Here is a 15338-nt window from a genome sequence, read left to right on the forward strand (position 1 = left end):
AAGTTGTAAATCCAGCATATGCATGTGGCAAATTAAAAGATACTTCATGAAACCCGTGCAACAATATCAACGCCCCAAGAGCTTGAGGTTTATACGAAACCTGTACAACATGTTTTGGTGGAAATTAACAGACGAAGTGTAATGTAAGCAAATCGTAAATATGTTTTAGTCGAACCTTGGTCAGACTTCCAAATTGTGTTAGGGAGTCGCTCAACTTAAGCTATGATTTTGGGGTCAAACTTCAATTATTTCGAGTGGTATTGCTATGCAATGCATCGACCCAAATGTAAGACCACCGACGTTAAAAATCTGTCAAGGGTTAAACTTTGTTGCATATTCGACCATGCTCCAAAGTACAAAACACCTCCAAGTTACATAAAAGGTGACATTTAATGTAAACATTTATTGCTCTTTTTAGACAAACAGAAGATACCAGTTTGGATATTGCGTATAGTAAGTACTTATACTACTTAAAACGTTCAGTACATAATATTATACTAGATATAATAGTGTTTTGTATATTATAACACAAATACTGATTTACTTTAGCTAAGGATCCTATATCGAGCGTAAATAAAACTTTCTTCAGACACTCGTTATCTATTTATTTACTGACTTTACTTTTTGGCGTCCGCCCCAGTCGGGTTGAGTGATGCCATCCTCTCTCTCTTATATGGCTGTTTCGCCGACGCTTGCTTCTGTCGGTGATATATCGATGTTAAGTTCAAGTTCTTGATATCAGTCCTTATGCCATCTAACCACCTCTTTGCTGGCCTTCCTCTTTGCCTGTCTCCAATTGTACCATGCCATTGAATGATATGGGAGAGTTTGAGGGTCAATTCACACCATGCTCATTACGTGTCCATAATAACGAAGACGCTTTTGTGTGATGTGATCTACGTCTTGTTTTAATCCTAGCGGTTTTCTGATGGCGGTGTTTCTGACTTTGTATAGTCTGCTGACGCCCATTATTTTCCACAGACATGCCATTTCAAAGATATGAGTCTGTTCTCGTTTTGCTTTTGTAGGATCCAAGATTCAGACGTGTACATCAATAGAGAAAGAATGAGGCTTTGATACAGTTGGATCTTTGTTGCAGGTGAGATTTCTGTATAGAGTTCCAAATACCAGAGATGTTGTGGACTGCTCCAAGTGCCTTCCCTTTTCTGAGCCTTACATCATCAGAGCAGGACCCCTTCTCGTTATCTACATCTTAATAATGTTATGAGTAGAAGTAACCCTTCCCATGCAACATTAAAAGGGAAACGGACTGTCAAACCTATTTTGTTTTCCAGTAGCATCTTCCCAACGCGCAATGAATCGAGAAGACGCCAAAAGTGACGCATCTGACAGTAAGAAAGATGTCGTTGAGCAGGCGTGTTCAGACCAAGAACTGCAACCCGGGGAGCGATGCTGTTGTAGCAACCTCCAGCGTCTCGCGTCCCCCTACGTCTTCGGCGTCTTGGTGTGTCTCGTCAACCTCCTACAGGCAGCTGCTTCGACTGGAACGGGGTATGGTTGATTTGTTCATCTTTGCGAGCTTGCAATCTGAATACTTATGGGCATACATTCTGACATCAAGAACACGCTGTGGTGCTTACTTTCGAATATCAACCTGATACAGAGTCGAGTCAGACTGAAGTCCCATTTTCCGTGACTCGGGCTCTGACGACCAACGACTCGGACTCGGACTCGACCCTATGGACTCGGACTTGGACTCGACCTGCGTGACTCGGGACTCGACAAAAATACCACAAATCTCTTATTTTTCCAACAATATAATAATAAATTATTTTGAAGACGATCCTCTCCTGAGCAAGCGATATCTTTGCGGTGCAGAAGACACGCATCTATGTACTGTACATGCACAACGCTTGCGTCTGGCTTGTTTCCGATGGTTGTGTATTGATTTTGGAATTCAATGTATCGAAACATTGTACCCCAGCGTCCACACATGATGTTGCGTAAATACAAGCTTGATAGTGTTCGGTACCAGATTATCGTTTCCAGACAGTGGTACTTTGCCTTATGGTTACACACGGATTTTCGTAAAAATTACAGAAAAGCTGTCGAAACGTCGAAACATTTACACTGTGAGGTTTTAGCAGTATCTCAAAAGATTCGATCTTTGTGACTCGTGACTCGGACTCGCACTCGACCTGTATGACTCGGGACTCGGTCCCACATTCGGGAGAGATGACTAGGACTCCATGTTTGGTGCATGGAATACGAGTCTGGCCTGATATAAGACAAGAAATTCCAAGGTAGCTCGTTCTGAGAAGGTTTCCCCAAATTTCAGTCAATGACCGTTATCAAGAGAACTACTAAGTTCGCTTGTAAGTTCGCTTGTACGAAAAATGTAGGCTTGCATTACTGGGAAGGAATAGAATACAGAAACGGTAGTTTTAGAGTTCCGGACATATGTTATTTTTGAAAGAGTGGTAAAAAATGATTAAAATATAAGAGTTTAAAAGTGGAGAATTCCAACATCACCATTATTGCATGTTCATTATGTACAATACCACTTTTTCACAGAGGAGGTGTTTTAAGTACGATTGAGAAACGCTTCCAGTTAAAAACCTCCGAGTTGGCGCCCTTCCTGATCGTCAACGACATCGTCAGTGTTATAATGGTGCTCTTCGTGGCGTACTACGGACACACCAGTCACCGGCCAAGAATCATCGGGGTTGGCAGCCTTCTAATCGGCCTGGGTCTGCTGCTCTGTATGCTGCCGCAGTTCATCTACGAGACACCGCAGCAGTTTTCGATCACGATCGGTCGCGACGAGAACGGTACGGCAGAGGAGAACATTTACCCGGTAAGATTGTCTTTGTGCACGCATGACCCAACAACTTTTTGATTTTCCGAAAAATACCCAGACACAACTTTTGAAAATCACAATAAACAGACTTTATAGTCTTAACAAAGGAATGCTTTACATTTTTACGAGCCGGTTTCGATTAGAAAGAGGTTTTTAAAAGACGATGCCACCGTTCCTCGGTAGAAAAGGCAAAATGATTAAAATAACCATACCTTAAGCATAAACATGATTGAAACTGCTTCAAACTGTTCACTGAATGGATTGACCGGAAATACACAAAGAAAAAAATAAGAGTGACCTAATAGTTCATCCTTGTTTGGCTTAACAATGCTAAGTTATTTTAAGCACACTCAGCAGCAACCTCTCAAATTCAATAACAAGCTTTTCAATACCCGTGTACCACCAGATTTTCAAAACCTTTATCAAGAGCGCCTCTGAAAAACATTAAATCCATTTAGGGTTAGGAGCTACAGGGAACCAAATACAACGGCATATCATGGGTATGTCTCACCTATAGCTAAACAACCAAGGGTTAGCTGCTATAGGGAAGCAAAGACAAAGGTATATCATGGTTATGTCTCTTTTATAGCTAAACGACCAAGGGTTAGGTGCTACAGGGAAGGAAAGACGCGTGGTATATCATGGGTATGTCTCACCTATAGCTAAACAACCATGGGTTAGGTGCTACAGGGAAGCAAAGACAAAGGTATATCATGGGTAAGGCTAACCTATAGCTAAAGAACCAATGTTAGGTGCTACAGGGAAGCAAAGACGAAGGTATATCATGGGTTTGTCTCACCTATAGCTAAACAACCAAGGGTTAGGTGCTACAGGGAAGCAAGGACAAAGGTATATCATGGTTGTGTCTCACCTATAGCTAAACAACCATGGGTTAGGTGCTACAGAGAAGCAAAGACAAAGGTATATCATGGTTATGTCTCACATATAGCTAAACAACAAGGGCTAGGTGCTATAGGGAAGCAAAGACAAAGGTATATCATGGTTATGTCTCACCTATGGTTAAACAACAAGGGTTAGGTGCTATAGGGAAGCAAAGACAAAGGTGTATCATGATTATGTCTCACCTATAGCTAAACGACCAAGGGTTAGGTGCTACAGGGAAGTAAAGACGAAGGTATATCATGGGTATGTCTCACCTATAGCTAAACAACCATGGGTTAGGTGCTACAGGGAAGCAAAGACAAAGGTATATCATGGGTAAGGCTAACCTATAGCTAAAGAACCAATGTTAGGTGCTACAGGGAAGCAAAGACGAAGGTATATCATGGGTTTGTCTCACCTATAGCTAAACAACCAAGGGTTAGGTGCTACAGGGAAGCAAGGACAAAGGTATATCATGGTTGTGTCTCACCTATAGCTAAACAACCATGGGTTAGGTGCTACAGAGAAGCAAAGACAAAGGTATATCATGGTTATGTCTCACATATAGCTAAAAAACAAGGGCTAGGTGCTATAGGGAAGCAAAGACAAAGGTATATCATGGTTATGTCTCACCTATGGTTAAACAACAAGGGTTAGGTGCTATAGGGAAGCAAAGACAAAGGTGTATCATGATTATGTCTCACCTATAGCTAAACGACCAAGGGTTAGGTGCTACAGGGAAGTAAAGACGAAGGTATATCATGGGTATGTCTCACCTATAGCTAAACAATCAAGGGCTAGGTGCTACAGGTAAGCAAAGACAAAGGTACATCATGGTTATGTCTTACATATAGCTAAACAACAAGGGTTAGGTGCTATAGGGAAGCAAAGACGAAGGTATATCATGGGTTTGTCTCACCTATAGCTAAACAACCAAAGGTTAGGTGCTAAAGGGAAGCAAAGACTAAAGCATATCATGATTATGTCTCGTCTAAAGCTCAACATCCATGAGACTCGTGCATTACCTAAGAGAGATTTTGATAAGTAGACTCATAGGAATTTCCAAACAAAAATCCTTTACCAACGCAGGTGTGCCTGAAGACCGGCGTTACACCTGCTGTTTGTACTGATGAGGAGGAGAGGAACTCTGGGTCCCTCATGTGGCAGGTGGCTTTGATTATCGTGGGTCAGATACTGTACGGTCTAGGGTCAGCACCGATCTTACCTCTTGCGGTTACGTACATGGATGACAGTCTTCATCACCGGACTTCAACATCGGTTTTCGTAGGTGAGTGAGGGTCAAACAAGTGATCGTTTCCGGACAAGAAACTAGATCAGACCTCTTGCAGTACCGTACACTGATAATTATAGTAAAAACTCACGAGTTTGCTAACGTTTTTAACTCTCCCTCCATAGTTTGAACTCCCAATCATTACTTAGTTTTTTGTTGGGTCAGGATTGGCATAGGTTTGTCTTAATTCTTGCCGTATAAAGAACTTGCTATGGTGCTTATACTTTCGAATGTCTAACTGATATAAGGAACAATTCAAGGAGAGCTCGTTCTGAGAAAGTTTCCTCGAAATTTCAGTTAATGACCGTTTTCAAGAGAATGCATATAAAGAGAAAGTGTATGCTAGCATTACTGGGAAAGTTTATTACTCAGTTTCTTGTTGGGTGAGGATGGGCATAGGTTGTCTTCTTGCCGTGTTAAGGCTTGGAGGAGTAATAACTCGAGGACGAACAACTACGAATCCTTCGGACAGGGTGGCTCTTGGTTCAGCGAAAACAAAACCTGCAGACATTTTGTGCAGGACTCTCAGATCCGACCGACCTGCGTTCGAAGACTGTCTGTAGAGTACAAGGTCCAAAACTTTATACTTTCTTTGTCTCATTTACATCTTTCTGATGTCAACTTTAGCTTGCTCGTTCATCGGCACAGCTCTGGGTCCTCTACTAGGCTTCGGAATCAGCGGATTTTGTCTGTCCATGCACTCCGATTTTTACAAAGGTCCAGTTTACGCCACATCCGACGACCCCAACTGGCTAGGCGCCTGGTGGCTGACCTATGCCTTTATTGGGTCTTTGATCACCGTTGTTGGGTTACCAATAGTGTTCTTTCCGAAGAGGATCAGGAGACGGAAGGAGAAAGTCGAAGACGCGGAAGAGATGGTGGAGGTAGTGAAAGAGGGAGTGGCAAGTGGGGACGAGATTGACAGCGAGAATGGAAATGTAGCTGAGCTGTACCGACTGCATGTCCACAAGACTAGCGAGGGGAAATTTGCCTTCGTCAAAGGTTAGTCATGCTAACGCAAAGACCGAAAAATGTGAAGCCATCTTTAAAGAAAACATGCAGTGGAAGTTCAGCTCATCTTGTTTTCATGCACATTGCTATGTGTTGCAACAGTACAAGGGCCTACAAGATCTTAATACATGTACTTGTTTTCATTGGAAGTGACTAGAAAGTGGTAATTGTTCAGTTATTAGTAAACCCTTTCATCAATGCATGTTAGAGGGCGCTATTTTGCTTTTGTCACACAAGGTACTCCTTATCGAAAGTGCATAACTCCAAGAAAATGAAGAAAAAGTTTGATAAATATCTGTACACAAGGCTATGTCGACACTACTGTTCTGCCTTGAATGACATCACGCTTTGGCTCATGAATATGAACGTTTTCATTAGCATAAAAACTAAAATGTTGACATTTCTCCCATTTACTGCTACAAAGGAGGTGGAAAGTCATAGTAACATGGCAAGAAAGCCGTTCTAAATGTTTTTAAGTCATACAAATCCCATTGCATGTTTCCTTTAAATGATTTGTCTTCGGTCTGTTTAAATTTGTGTTCACAAACAGTCCTAAACGATCACATGACATCCCTTTGAAGATTGTGATGTTGTTGTTCATCCTTTCACAGGTTTCTTCAGCGCCATTCTTCGCCTAGTAACCAATCTGACCTTTATGGCCCTTGTTTTTGGAGTCTGCGCAGTACTTGCCTCCCTTGCTGGCACTTTAACTTTCATGGCTAAGTATCTAGAGACGCAGTTTTCCCTGTCTGCTTCGACAGCACCCATGCTCTTCGGTAGGTAAATCATATCATTCACCTATTTCGTTTTCTTCGTGGTAGCTCCAAAAACCTAAGTCCCAAAAACAAAACAGAGATAAGAAACGACATCAGACCTACATTTAGAGAGGCCCTCATAAAACACGAAGGAAAACAAATCCTTAAGAGAGTAACATCTGAGACAAATTCACGGGATCAAGCACAATCCACATAAGTCACTGATACGAAGGAGTGAAGCCGGGTGGAAGTGATAGGAGAAACCAGAACAATAAAATTATGAAATTCCCTACCCACAAGGCCAAAGTTTAGGTTGCGGCTACATGAAAAGACATTTTGCTTTGATTCAGATAAGTTAAAGTATAAACTGCAACACGTTATTGATTACTGATTACTGGAGAAGTTGGATGTTATGGAAGAGCTCCTTCTCCATTGCTTCTATTGTCCCAGGTATCATGCTGACCCCCGGAGCAGTATTCGGCAATCTGATTGGTGGCTTCGTGGTCAAGAAGCTGAAACTGACCAAGAAGGGAATGGCAAGAATGGTGGTCATTGTCCTGCCGTGGCTGTTCCTCCTCGCTCCGGCGTACCTCCTCCTTGGATGCAATAACCGGGACATCGCTGGCATCACCTTTAGCTATCCAAACATGTAAGCCTCTATTACTTCTTGTTCTTGCTGGTTGTCTGGTTTTGATTACGTATCAGTTGAACCTGCTGTCATGTCCTGATGAGCTCCTAGTCCTGAGGGATGAAAGCTTCAATGATTCCAAGCCTTCTTCGAAGCAGTGAAGCAACCAGTTTCTGGGATTTGTGGCTCTCCGCATTCACTCCAATCGGGGTTGAATAGGTTCCATGCAAACATAGGCCCTACTATGCATCAAAATGTCCAACACCAGTTCCTATAATCCTGGCCAAATCTCACTGGGCCCCCAACCCCCCGGCCCACACTCAATGTTGTCTCTCATTGCGCGGTGTGTGCTCCATCAGCTGGAGAGAACAAGATTGATCGGGGAAGCGGGGGAGTGGGTGACTGCGTGGCAGGCTCAGGAAGTGTCCCAACCGTTTTGGCCAGGATTGTAGGTGGTTTATGGGGCACCAAAGCCTCAACGACTTTAATGGTCAAGATGTCAGAAGGTATAATAAGTAAAACACTCTGTTGCTTCGACTTAACAACAAAACAGAAACTAGAAAGCACTCAGAGAACACAAACCTCCGCCAAGGCTGAACAATTCTTTGCCATATTGTTAGTACATCCACAAGTTTGATGATGGCCTAGCGGTTAAGAACAATAGACTCATGCTCTGGTGTTTCAGAGACAACAGTGGCGTGGTTTCAAGCCCGGGCCCGGACACTTGAGCAAGGCACTTAACCATTATTGCTTCGTCCTTCGGATAGGACGTAAAGCCGTAGGTCCCGTGTGTTGTAAAAATGCACGTAAAAGAACCCAGCAAACACTTATCGCTAAGAGAAGGGGTTCGCCCCGGTGTTTCTGACAGTTATCCTCATACATACACCATGAGGCTGTATGCGATGGCCACACCAGGCGTTTGTACGAAAGCTAACAGATACAGATCCACTGGACTTCCATAGTTTATTGTACATTCAAAATGTCAACAGGATTGCTCATACTAGCATACTTACCTCAACTCAACATGAATAGTTTACTTGGCTGTTTATTATTAGGACAGGCACAAAACTTCCAAACCTGCATGCGGAGTGCAACGCCGACTGCGCATGTCCGACAGAGTACACTCCAATATGCGGCTCCGATGGTGTGACGTATGCAACGCCATGTCACGCTGGATGCCTAGCTACGGCGCAAGGGAAGCTTGAAGGAGGAGATGGGGGTAACATAACGGTAAGTGATGCTGATGGCAAATTGTTCGTTCTTAATATGTGATTAAAGATGGAATGTACTCGCCCTGTTGTCTCTTACAGTTCATAATAATTCATACTATAGAAAAAGATGGCTGTGTTTTCATTACTTTTCTAGTTCGGTCAATAGAGGGAAGCAGAGACAACCAGTGGAATCAGTTACACAGTAGATTTATATAAATTAAGTTAACCCTTAACCCTTTGGTTGTGTGAAAAAAATATATTAAATCGGATGATGAAGGACTGTTAGGGCTACTTATTAAGGCTATGAACTTAGCTAACAGTTTACCAGCTTTGATAAAATATCAGGGCAAGGGCATTCAATATTGGGTTTTGCCCTTCTATCACCGGCGTACATGTATTTTTTATAAACACTGTTTAGTCAGTGTTGAAAAGGAAAAGGAAAGCAACAGGTTTGGAAGTGTGAAAACCTTTATGATATAAAAAGGGGCGAACCATGTGTTCAAAGGAACGGAGTGCCCATCTATCTTTCGAAGCTATTGGGCCAGACTCGAGTCCATGTAATGTTGCTGTGGGGGGATCGCCACACTTGCACAGCGAGTCTATTACCTTCCCAGCATTCAATAATGCCGGTACCCATTGAACACCTGGGTTGAGAGGAATAATTGAGGTAAAGTGCCTTACTCAAGGGCACAACACGCATGGCCACGGCGGGGCTTGAACCCACAATCTCACGATCATGTGCTCTACCGCTAGACCACACGTGCCCTCAAATATTATGATAAAGGCTACATCTTGTTTCAAGCAGATCTACACCGACTGTGAGTGCATTGGTCCAAACAGTCCGGCCGACCCCCTTGGCTTGAGTGGAGACTACGACCACGTGGCGATCACCGGAGAATGCCCCAATGAATGCAGCATGCTGATTCCATTCGTCGCTTCGGTGACGGTAGGGTCGCTGCTCACCACGATCGTTGGTAACCCAGGCTTCATGCTCCAACTCAGGTATGTGTCCGATGACTCCATCCGTACTCGAACGAAAGAGGGCGCTGTAAAGGACACTTCGCAGGTTCACGTGTGCTTCTCAATCTTTGGTCTCCTTAAAGACGAATCCGGGCACGTCATCACTGCACACTCACAATGCCCCCTTCAATGTAGAAATCATTGTGCACGCTACTGTACAAAGCAACTGCACCCTGATGGATTTATCTGAACACCCAGTCGTAAATGGCTATACGCCCGAGGACAATGCTTTGTGTTTCCCTTTGTCCCACAGACTAAGCACATAACCGTACGATCGAGGACTGTTTTCAACAAAAAAACCAACGCTCGAGGACTGAAAGGATATTTTGTTCTCCCTTTGTTTCTCTGTCCTCTATCGTAAAGACATACATGTACACTAGCTATAGCACACATGCTTCCGCCATTTCGGGGGCCTTCGTGATAGAATTGATAGCGTGCTCGGATTGGTTTATAACACCTTTCACGTTGCAAGATGATGACGCCAAATAATCTCTTTCGTTCAAAGTTGAGGGGTACTTGTCATGGAGTCAACGATGAGTTAACAGCCTCATCTTATCAGATTTCGTAGGTAGTTTCATCAAAAATATGCACCAGCTTTTGATGATATAACTTTGTGTCAACATCTTTCACCGTCTATAGCTAATTGCGCTTCAATAAATATATTCAAATATAAACTAAACACATTCCTACTTGATTCTCAGAATACCTGATTCATCATTAAGTTGGCCTAGCCGCCACTGATATGTTGTTTACTGTGGTGTCCACTTTGTTTCACCGTTATATTTTTAAACAATTGTTATTATTTCTAAATTCTATGATTAGTGTTGTTTGTCTAGTTTTGTCTGGTATTGTTGGCCCGATCCACCACAAGCTTCGACTTTTATGATGATGCTTCCACAGAGTGGAAATAAATGTATCATTCATTTGATTGGGTTGTCTTTCGAAGGCTCGTCATTCCATCGTTCCAACCTCTTGTCATATAAAAAGGGTCTTACCCAAAGTGATGTTATAACAGTCAAAATAAAACTTCTCAGAGAAGATAGAGTTATATGATTGATTATTGTTGTTTCAGGTTGGTAGATGATGATGACCGTTCTGTCGCCATCGGGTTTACGTCCATGGCTCTCCGTTTACTAGGTAAATGGTTTTAAAACCTTCCTTTTTTAGCCCTAGCACCAACATAAACAGTCTTTAGGTTCCTTACATCTTATATGTTGGGGGAATGGCCAAGTGGTTAGGGTTAGTGACTCATGATTAGAAAGTCAGGGATTCGAATCCAGCTGCTGATCATATATTGTGTCTTTTGGCAAGCCACTTCACCCCACTTGCCTCTCTCCACCCAAGAGTATTAATGGGTACATACATTACATGGGGAGAAACTTGCGATGGACTGGCATTCCATCCAGGGGGAATAGAAGTATTCTCACTTGATCCATGCCACTGAAACTGGAGATAAACGCGGGCCTGATGCCTGTTGGGCCATATTGGCTCGTGACAGACTTTTGGGTCAATAAATAATAAACTTAAACAAACAATGCATATATACTAATTCCCAAGGAACTAATAATAATGTACTGCAAACTTGAATGGAATATGTTGTGCCCTACAGCAAGCCACTTCACCCCACTCGTCTCTCTCTACCCAGAATTCTAAATTGTTACCGGCACTGGCTTGCGATGAACTTGCATCCAATCCAGAGGAAATAGAAATAATACCCAGTCGTTCCATATGACAAGGAAACCGGAGATATAAGCCGGCCTGATGGGCAATATTGGCTCGTTACAGACTTTACTACTTAACATCTTCTATGAAATCATTTCTGCTCTTCCTATTTCCCAGGATTTATCCCTTCACCCATCATCTTTGGTGCGGTCATCGACACGGCTTGTCGCCTCCTCCAGTCGTCGTGCGGGAAGACGGGAAACTGTCTGGTCTACGACATCGTGCACTTCAGATACGCCTTCAATGGACTGACGTTTGGTTTCAACGCACTGTCTTTTATCATGTTCCTCGTGTGCTACCTGTCGATAACAAGAGTGGCTGGTCAAACCAAGGTAGGATTGGACAGAGGAGGGCGCCCTCTGAGAACGTTCAAACAAGCAATCACGTCTTGAATCGAAGCTTTCTGTATTACAGCCACAAAAAACAATATTGGTGCACAGCTTACATGGTGTTTTGGGCTGCAGTTTGTCCTTCACAGCCGATACCAGACTACAAGGTCGTATTAAGTCAAAGTCTTCCAGTATCTGGCGTTTTATACAGGGACAGTTTTGGGTTCATCATTCTCGACCAACTCACAAATTCCAAAAATAAGTTTAGGCAATATTCTTTAAATACAATGATGATAAACTTTGAGATAGGTGAGTTTGAAAATATCACTGCAAATGTATAAAAGCCAAGTATTAATATACGTATCTCTTTTCTTTTCTTTTCTAAACGCAGGACTTTAAAGAAAGGGCTGAAGTCAACGGAGCACGCGTCGCTAACACTTCTAATGATGTCATTGGCGCAGATGAGGGCACAAATGAGACGATGGGGGCGCTATAGGCGAATGGTGTATGAAACCGTTTTCAGAAGATCCTACGAGTCTGCGCCAAAATAAAGGGATTAAAATACCGCGGGGTGTCAGCCTCAATTTGAAACTTACAATTGCTGATGTGCAACAAAACATGTTCTATCACAGATTATCTAAGTCGTACATCAACCAATGCCTTTAAAGATACAGTTTATTTTTAGGAATATAATATTGTTCTAGTACATGTCGTATTTTTACGTATTTTTTAGTACATGTCGTATTTTTAAGGAATAAACCATTTCTTGATGTTGAAATTAGCGAACAATCTTTAAACAACACCCTTGAATTCACAGTTCTGTGCATAGCCTACAAAAGATATTGACTTACAGTACACAGGACTATCATTAAATATGAATGCATTTGGCAACTTGCTAGACCATTCTTAGAAAACAGTTATCTTCAATGTCTTTAAAATAAAGTCTACAGGTTAACTGTCAAATGGTATATTAACCTACTTAAACAAGCACTCGCATTCAATGTTATTTAGCATGACGTCTGATCCAAAGGTACTTGATCTTAACAAATTGTTATATTTTCATGCTTGTTATTAAAAGATCGTAGCTCAACTACAAAGACTTATAGCAATTCCTCAACAGGTCTAGAGACCTGCCTAAAGTGCTTACCAGCTTTGTAATAGGAATATCAAAATGCCTAAGAAATTGGCCAAACGATGAAATGGGATTGCTTTTATTTGAGTATAGTTCTTTTGATCTAATTAGCTGACATTTAATCTTGAATTTAAAAGTAATCAAAAGAACACTATACATGCACAGTAGTACTTTCCTTGTTTCTTGTTCTTTGCTCCGGTTTGATTAACTCTTCGCAAGTCATCAGCAATTAGGAAGGGAGGGCTAATCATCCTTAAAGGGCCTGTCACATTATATGCGCTCTCATAGGAGACCTTACGGCGACCATTTTTTTCATAAATTGAACAATCGCAGCGAGCTACGCTCATACTTCCCGCGCTTACGATGCGTTCAACTCGCTCTCTATGCGCCCCTGTCAAGCCCAATTACTCGATCTAGTCGCTGCCGCTCCGCTGTCACTGCGCCCACACTACGCTCTGCTCGCTGTTGAAACGTCCTAGTAGCTCGCGTCGCGCTCTCTATTCGACCAATATACGCTCATGTGACGTCACTTGCGCTGTATAAATACCACGACTAAACGGTCAATACACAGTCCAGTTTTTAAAAATATTATACAAGTTCATCGCAGTCAAGTTACTTTCTCATAGAGACTACATCGACTGCCTTGCGCCTATAAGCTGCCTCAATGCCACTTCAATGATTCACGCTCGCACAGCGCCCGAGTTGCGTCCTTACGGCGCCCTGGCCAGAGCGCAGAGGTGTTGCGATTGTTTTGAGCATGTTCAAGGACCTTTGCGCTCATCGGAGACCATTAAGACTCTCTGGCGCCCATCTGGCGACGTATGTAGTTGTTGTTGCGATCTAGTAGTTGTTGTTGCGCCCCAGCTATTTTTCAAGGACGCATTGAGAGCGCATATAAGATCGCAGACAGTGTGACAGGGCCTGGTAGCTGATTAGCTAGATTGCGAAGGACGCAGCTACAACGTGATCGATCTGAAGGCGCCTTAGGCAGCCGCTAATACGACCTATGGGGGCCGTATCATAGGTCCGACGCCTCATAAGTCCGACGTCTCATAAGTCCGACAACGGAAAAACGAGGCATTTAATTTGTCGGACTTACGAAGCGTCGGAGCTATGAGGCGTCGGAGCAATGAGGCGTCGAAGTTATGAGGCGTCGGACCTATGAGGCGTCGGACTTATGAGCCTTTATTTGATTAGGGGATGCGATTCTGTCGGACCTACGAGGCGTCGGACCTATGAGGCGTCGGACTTATGAGCGGATTCCGATCTATATGCTACCACAGAGCACAGCCAGAGATCGAAAGTGATGATTGAAGTTTTGGAAGAGGGAGGAAAATCGGAGAACCCGGATCGAGCAAGACCCTCCTAGAGAGAATATCTCTACTCATATATATCACCCGAGCCGGGAATCAAACCCGGGTCACAGCGGTGAGGGGTGAGAGCTTTACGCACTGTGCCACCCATGTTGCTAAAATAATCCTATTGCTAAACAAGAAAGCACTCAGAGCGCGCAAACCTCCGCCGACGCTAAACAATTCCCCGCCATATTGTCAGTACACCCTAAAGAAATACACGCGTAAATGGTGAAGAATCATTAAACAAACTCCTTAAAGGGAAGATACAACATTTGCAAACATCAAAAAACGAAATGATCAAATTATCACGAAATACCTTACTGGATTGTTAGGGAATGACAGTCTAAAGCACCCTGTAAAATTGTGGCTCCTGGTGTGCTGACATTTTCAAGAAAAGTTGTATTTTTCCAACGCTGGGCGGCCGAACAGCGTTGGAAAATACTGACTAATTTTCAAAAACTGCTCATAATTTTTCATATTTAATTATTCCGCATTTGCTTTGCAATTTATTACAGACCTGTGAAGGGGTACAAGCCTGCCAGACTGATTCCCTGACCTTACAATTCCCCTAAGTCTACAAATTGCTCCATTTCATCTTAATTGAGGTCAGGGAACCAGACTACAAAAACATGATTGGTTTTCTTGGTTTTTCCAGCATCTACAAGCCCAAAACGTGAAACAAGTCGGTTAAACAATATTTGCTATAACATTCTAATCCTCCAAATCCATTTATTTCTGAAAATTGCAGCAAAAGCAAATGTTGTACATTCCCTTTAATACAGACCCAGATCCGGATCACTTTCTAAAATCTAATCGATTTGTACTGGTTCCAAGGACCACCCCTTAAAGATTTTCATACAAATCCGTCCATATCTTTTTGAGTTATCTTGTTAACGGACAAACCAATCAACCAACGAACTAACCGAATCCGGAGGTCATAAACGGCGGCGTGCTTAGTATTTGGATGGCTGGGATCCAAAGACAGTACTTGGTATACAAAGGGAAAACTGAGAAACAGTCATTTTACTGCGTGCTTCAGCTGTGGAAGGGCAAAAAGGTTGACGTCAGCAAATATGAACTTTGGAAAGTATTCATGTATTTCCATTTGATAAGGGAGTTATCTTATTTTTTTCATACTATTGAACTGTTGCTCTTGAACAAGATCTTTTATTCATTTATTT

General features: G+C 42.7%; 1 protein-coding gene across 1 annotated transcript; it reads left to right on the forward strand.

Moving 5' to 3' along the window:
* The first annotated feature begins 1302 nt into the window (after positions 1-1302).
* On the forward strand, positions 1303-12912 carry LOC119724550 (solute carrier organic anion transporter family member 5A1-like). Its single transcript, XM_038195652.1, has 11 exons — positions 1303-1512; positions 2536-2818; positions 4793-4991; positions 5622-5996; positions 6617-6781; positions 7211-7409; positions 8444-8618; positions 9405-9601; positions 10692-10756; positions 11459-11673; positions 12062-12912. Exons 1-11 carry the CDS (start codon positions 1316-1318, stop codon positions 12164-12166), a joined length of 2175 nt encoding a protein of 724 aa, XP_038051580.1. The 5' UTR covers positions 1303-1315; the 3' UTR covers positions 12167-12912.
* Positions 12913-15338: the final 2426 nt, after the last annotated feature.

This window comes from Patiria miniata, unplaced genomic scaffold (assembly GCF_015706575.1).
Source record: "Patiria miniata isolate m_02_andy unplaced genomic scaffold, ASM1570657v1 HiC_scaffold_18, whole genome shotgun sequence".
In the NCBI taxonomy this organism is placed as follows: Eukaryota; Metazoa; Echinodermata; class Asteroidea; order Valvatida; family Asterinidae; genus Patiria; species Patiria miniata.

Excerpts from the sequence above, each read along its gene's own strand:
- LOC119724550 (XM_038195652.1), top strand. The coding sequence starts at position 1,316 with ATGAATCGAGAAGACGCCAAAAGTGACGCATCTGACAGTAAGAAAGAT. Across the intron at positions 2,819-4,792 it reads CAGAGGAGAACATTTACCCG|GTGTGCCTGAAGACCGGCGT; the intron begins GTAAGATTGTCT and ends TTACCAACGCAG. Across the intron at positions 11,674-12,061 it reads GAGTGGCTGGTCAAACCAAG|GACTTTAAAGAAAGGGCTGA; the intron begins GTAGGATTGGAC and ends TTCTAAACGCAG.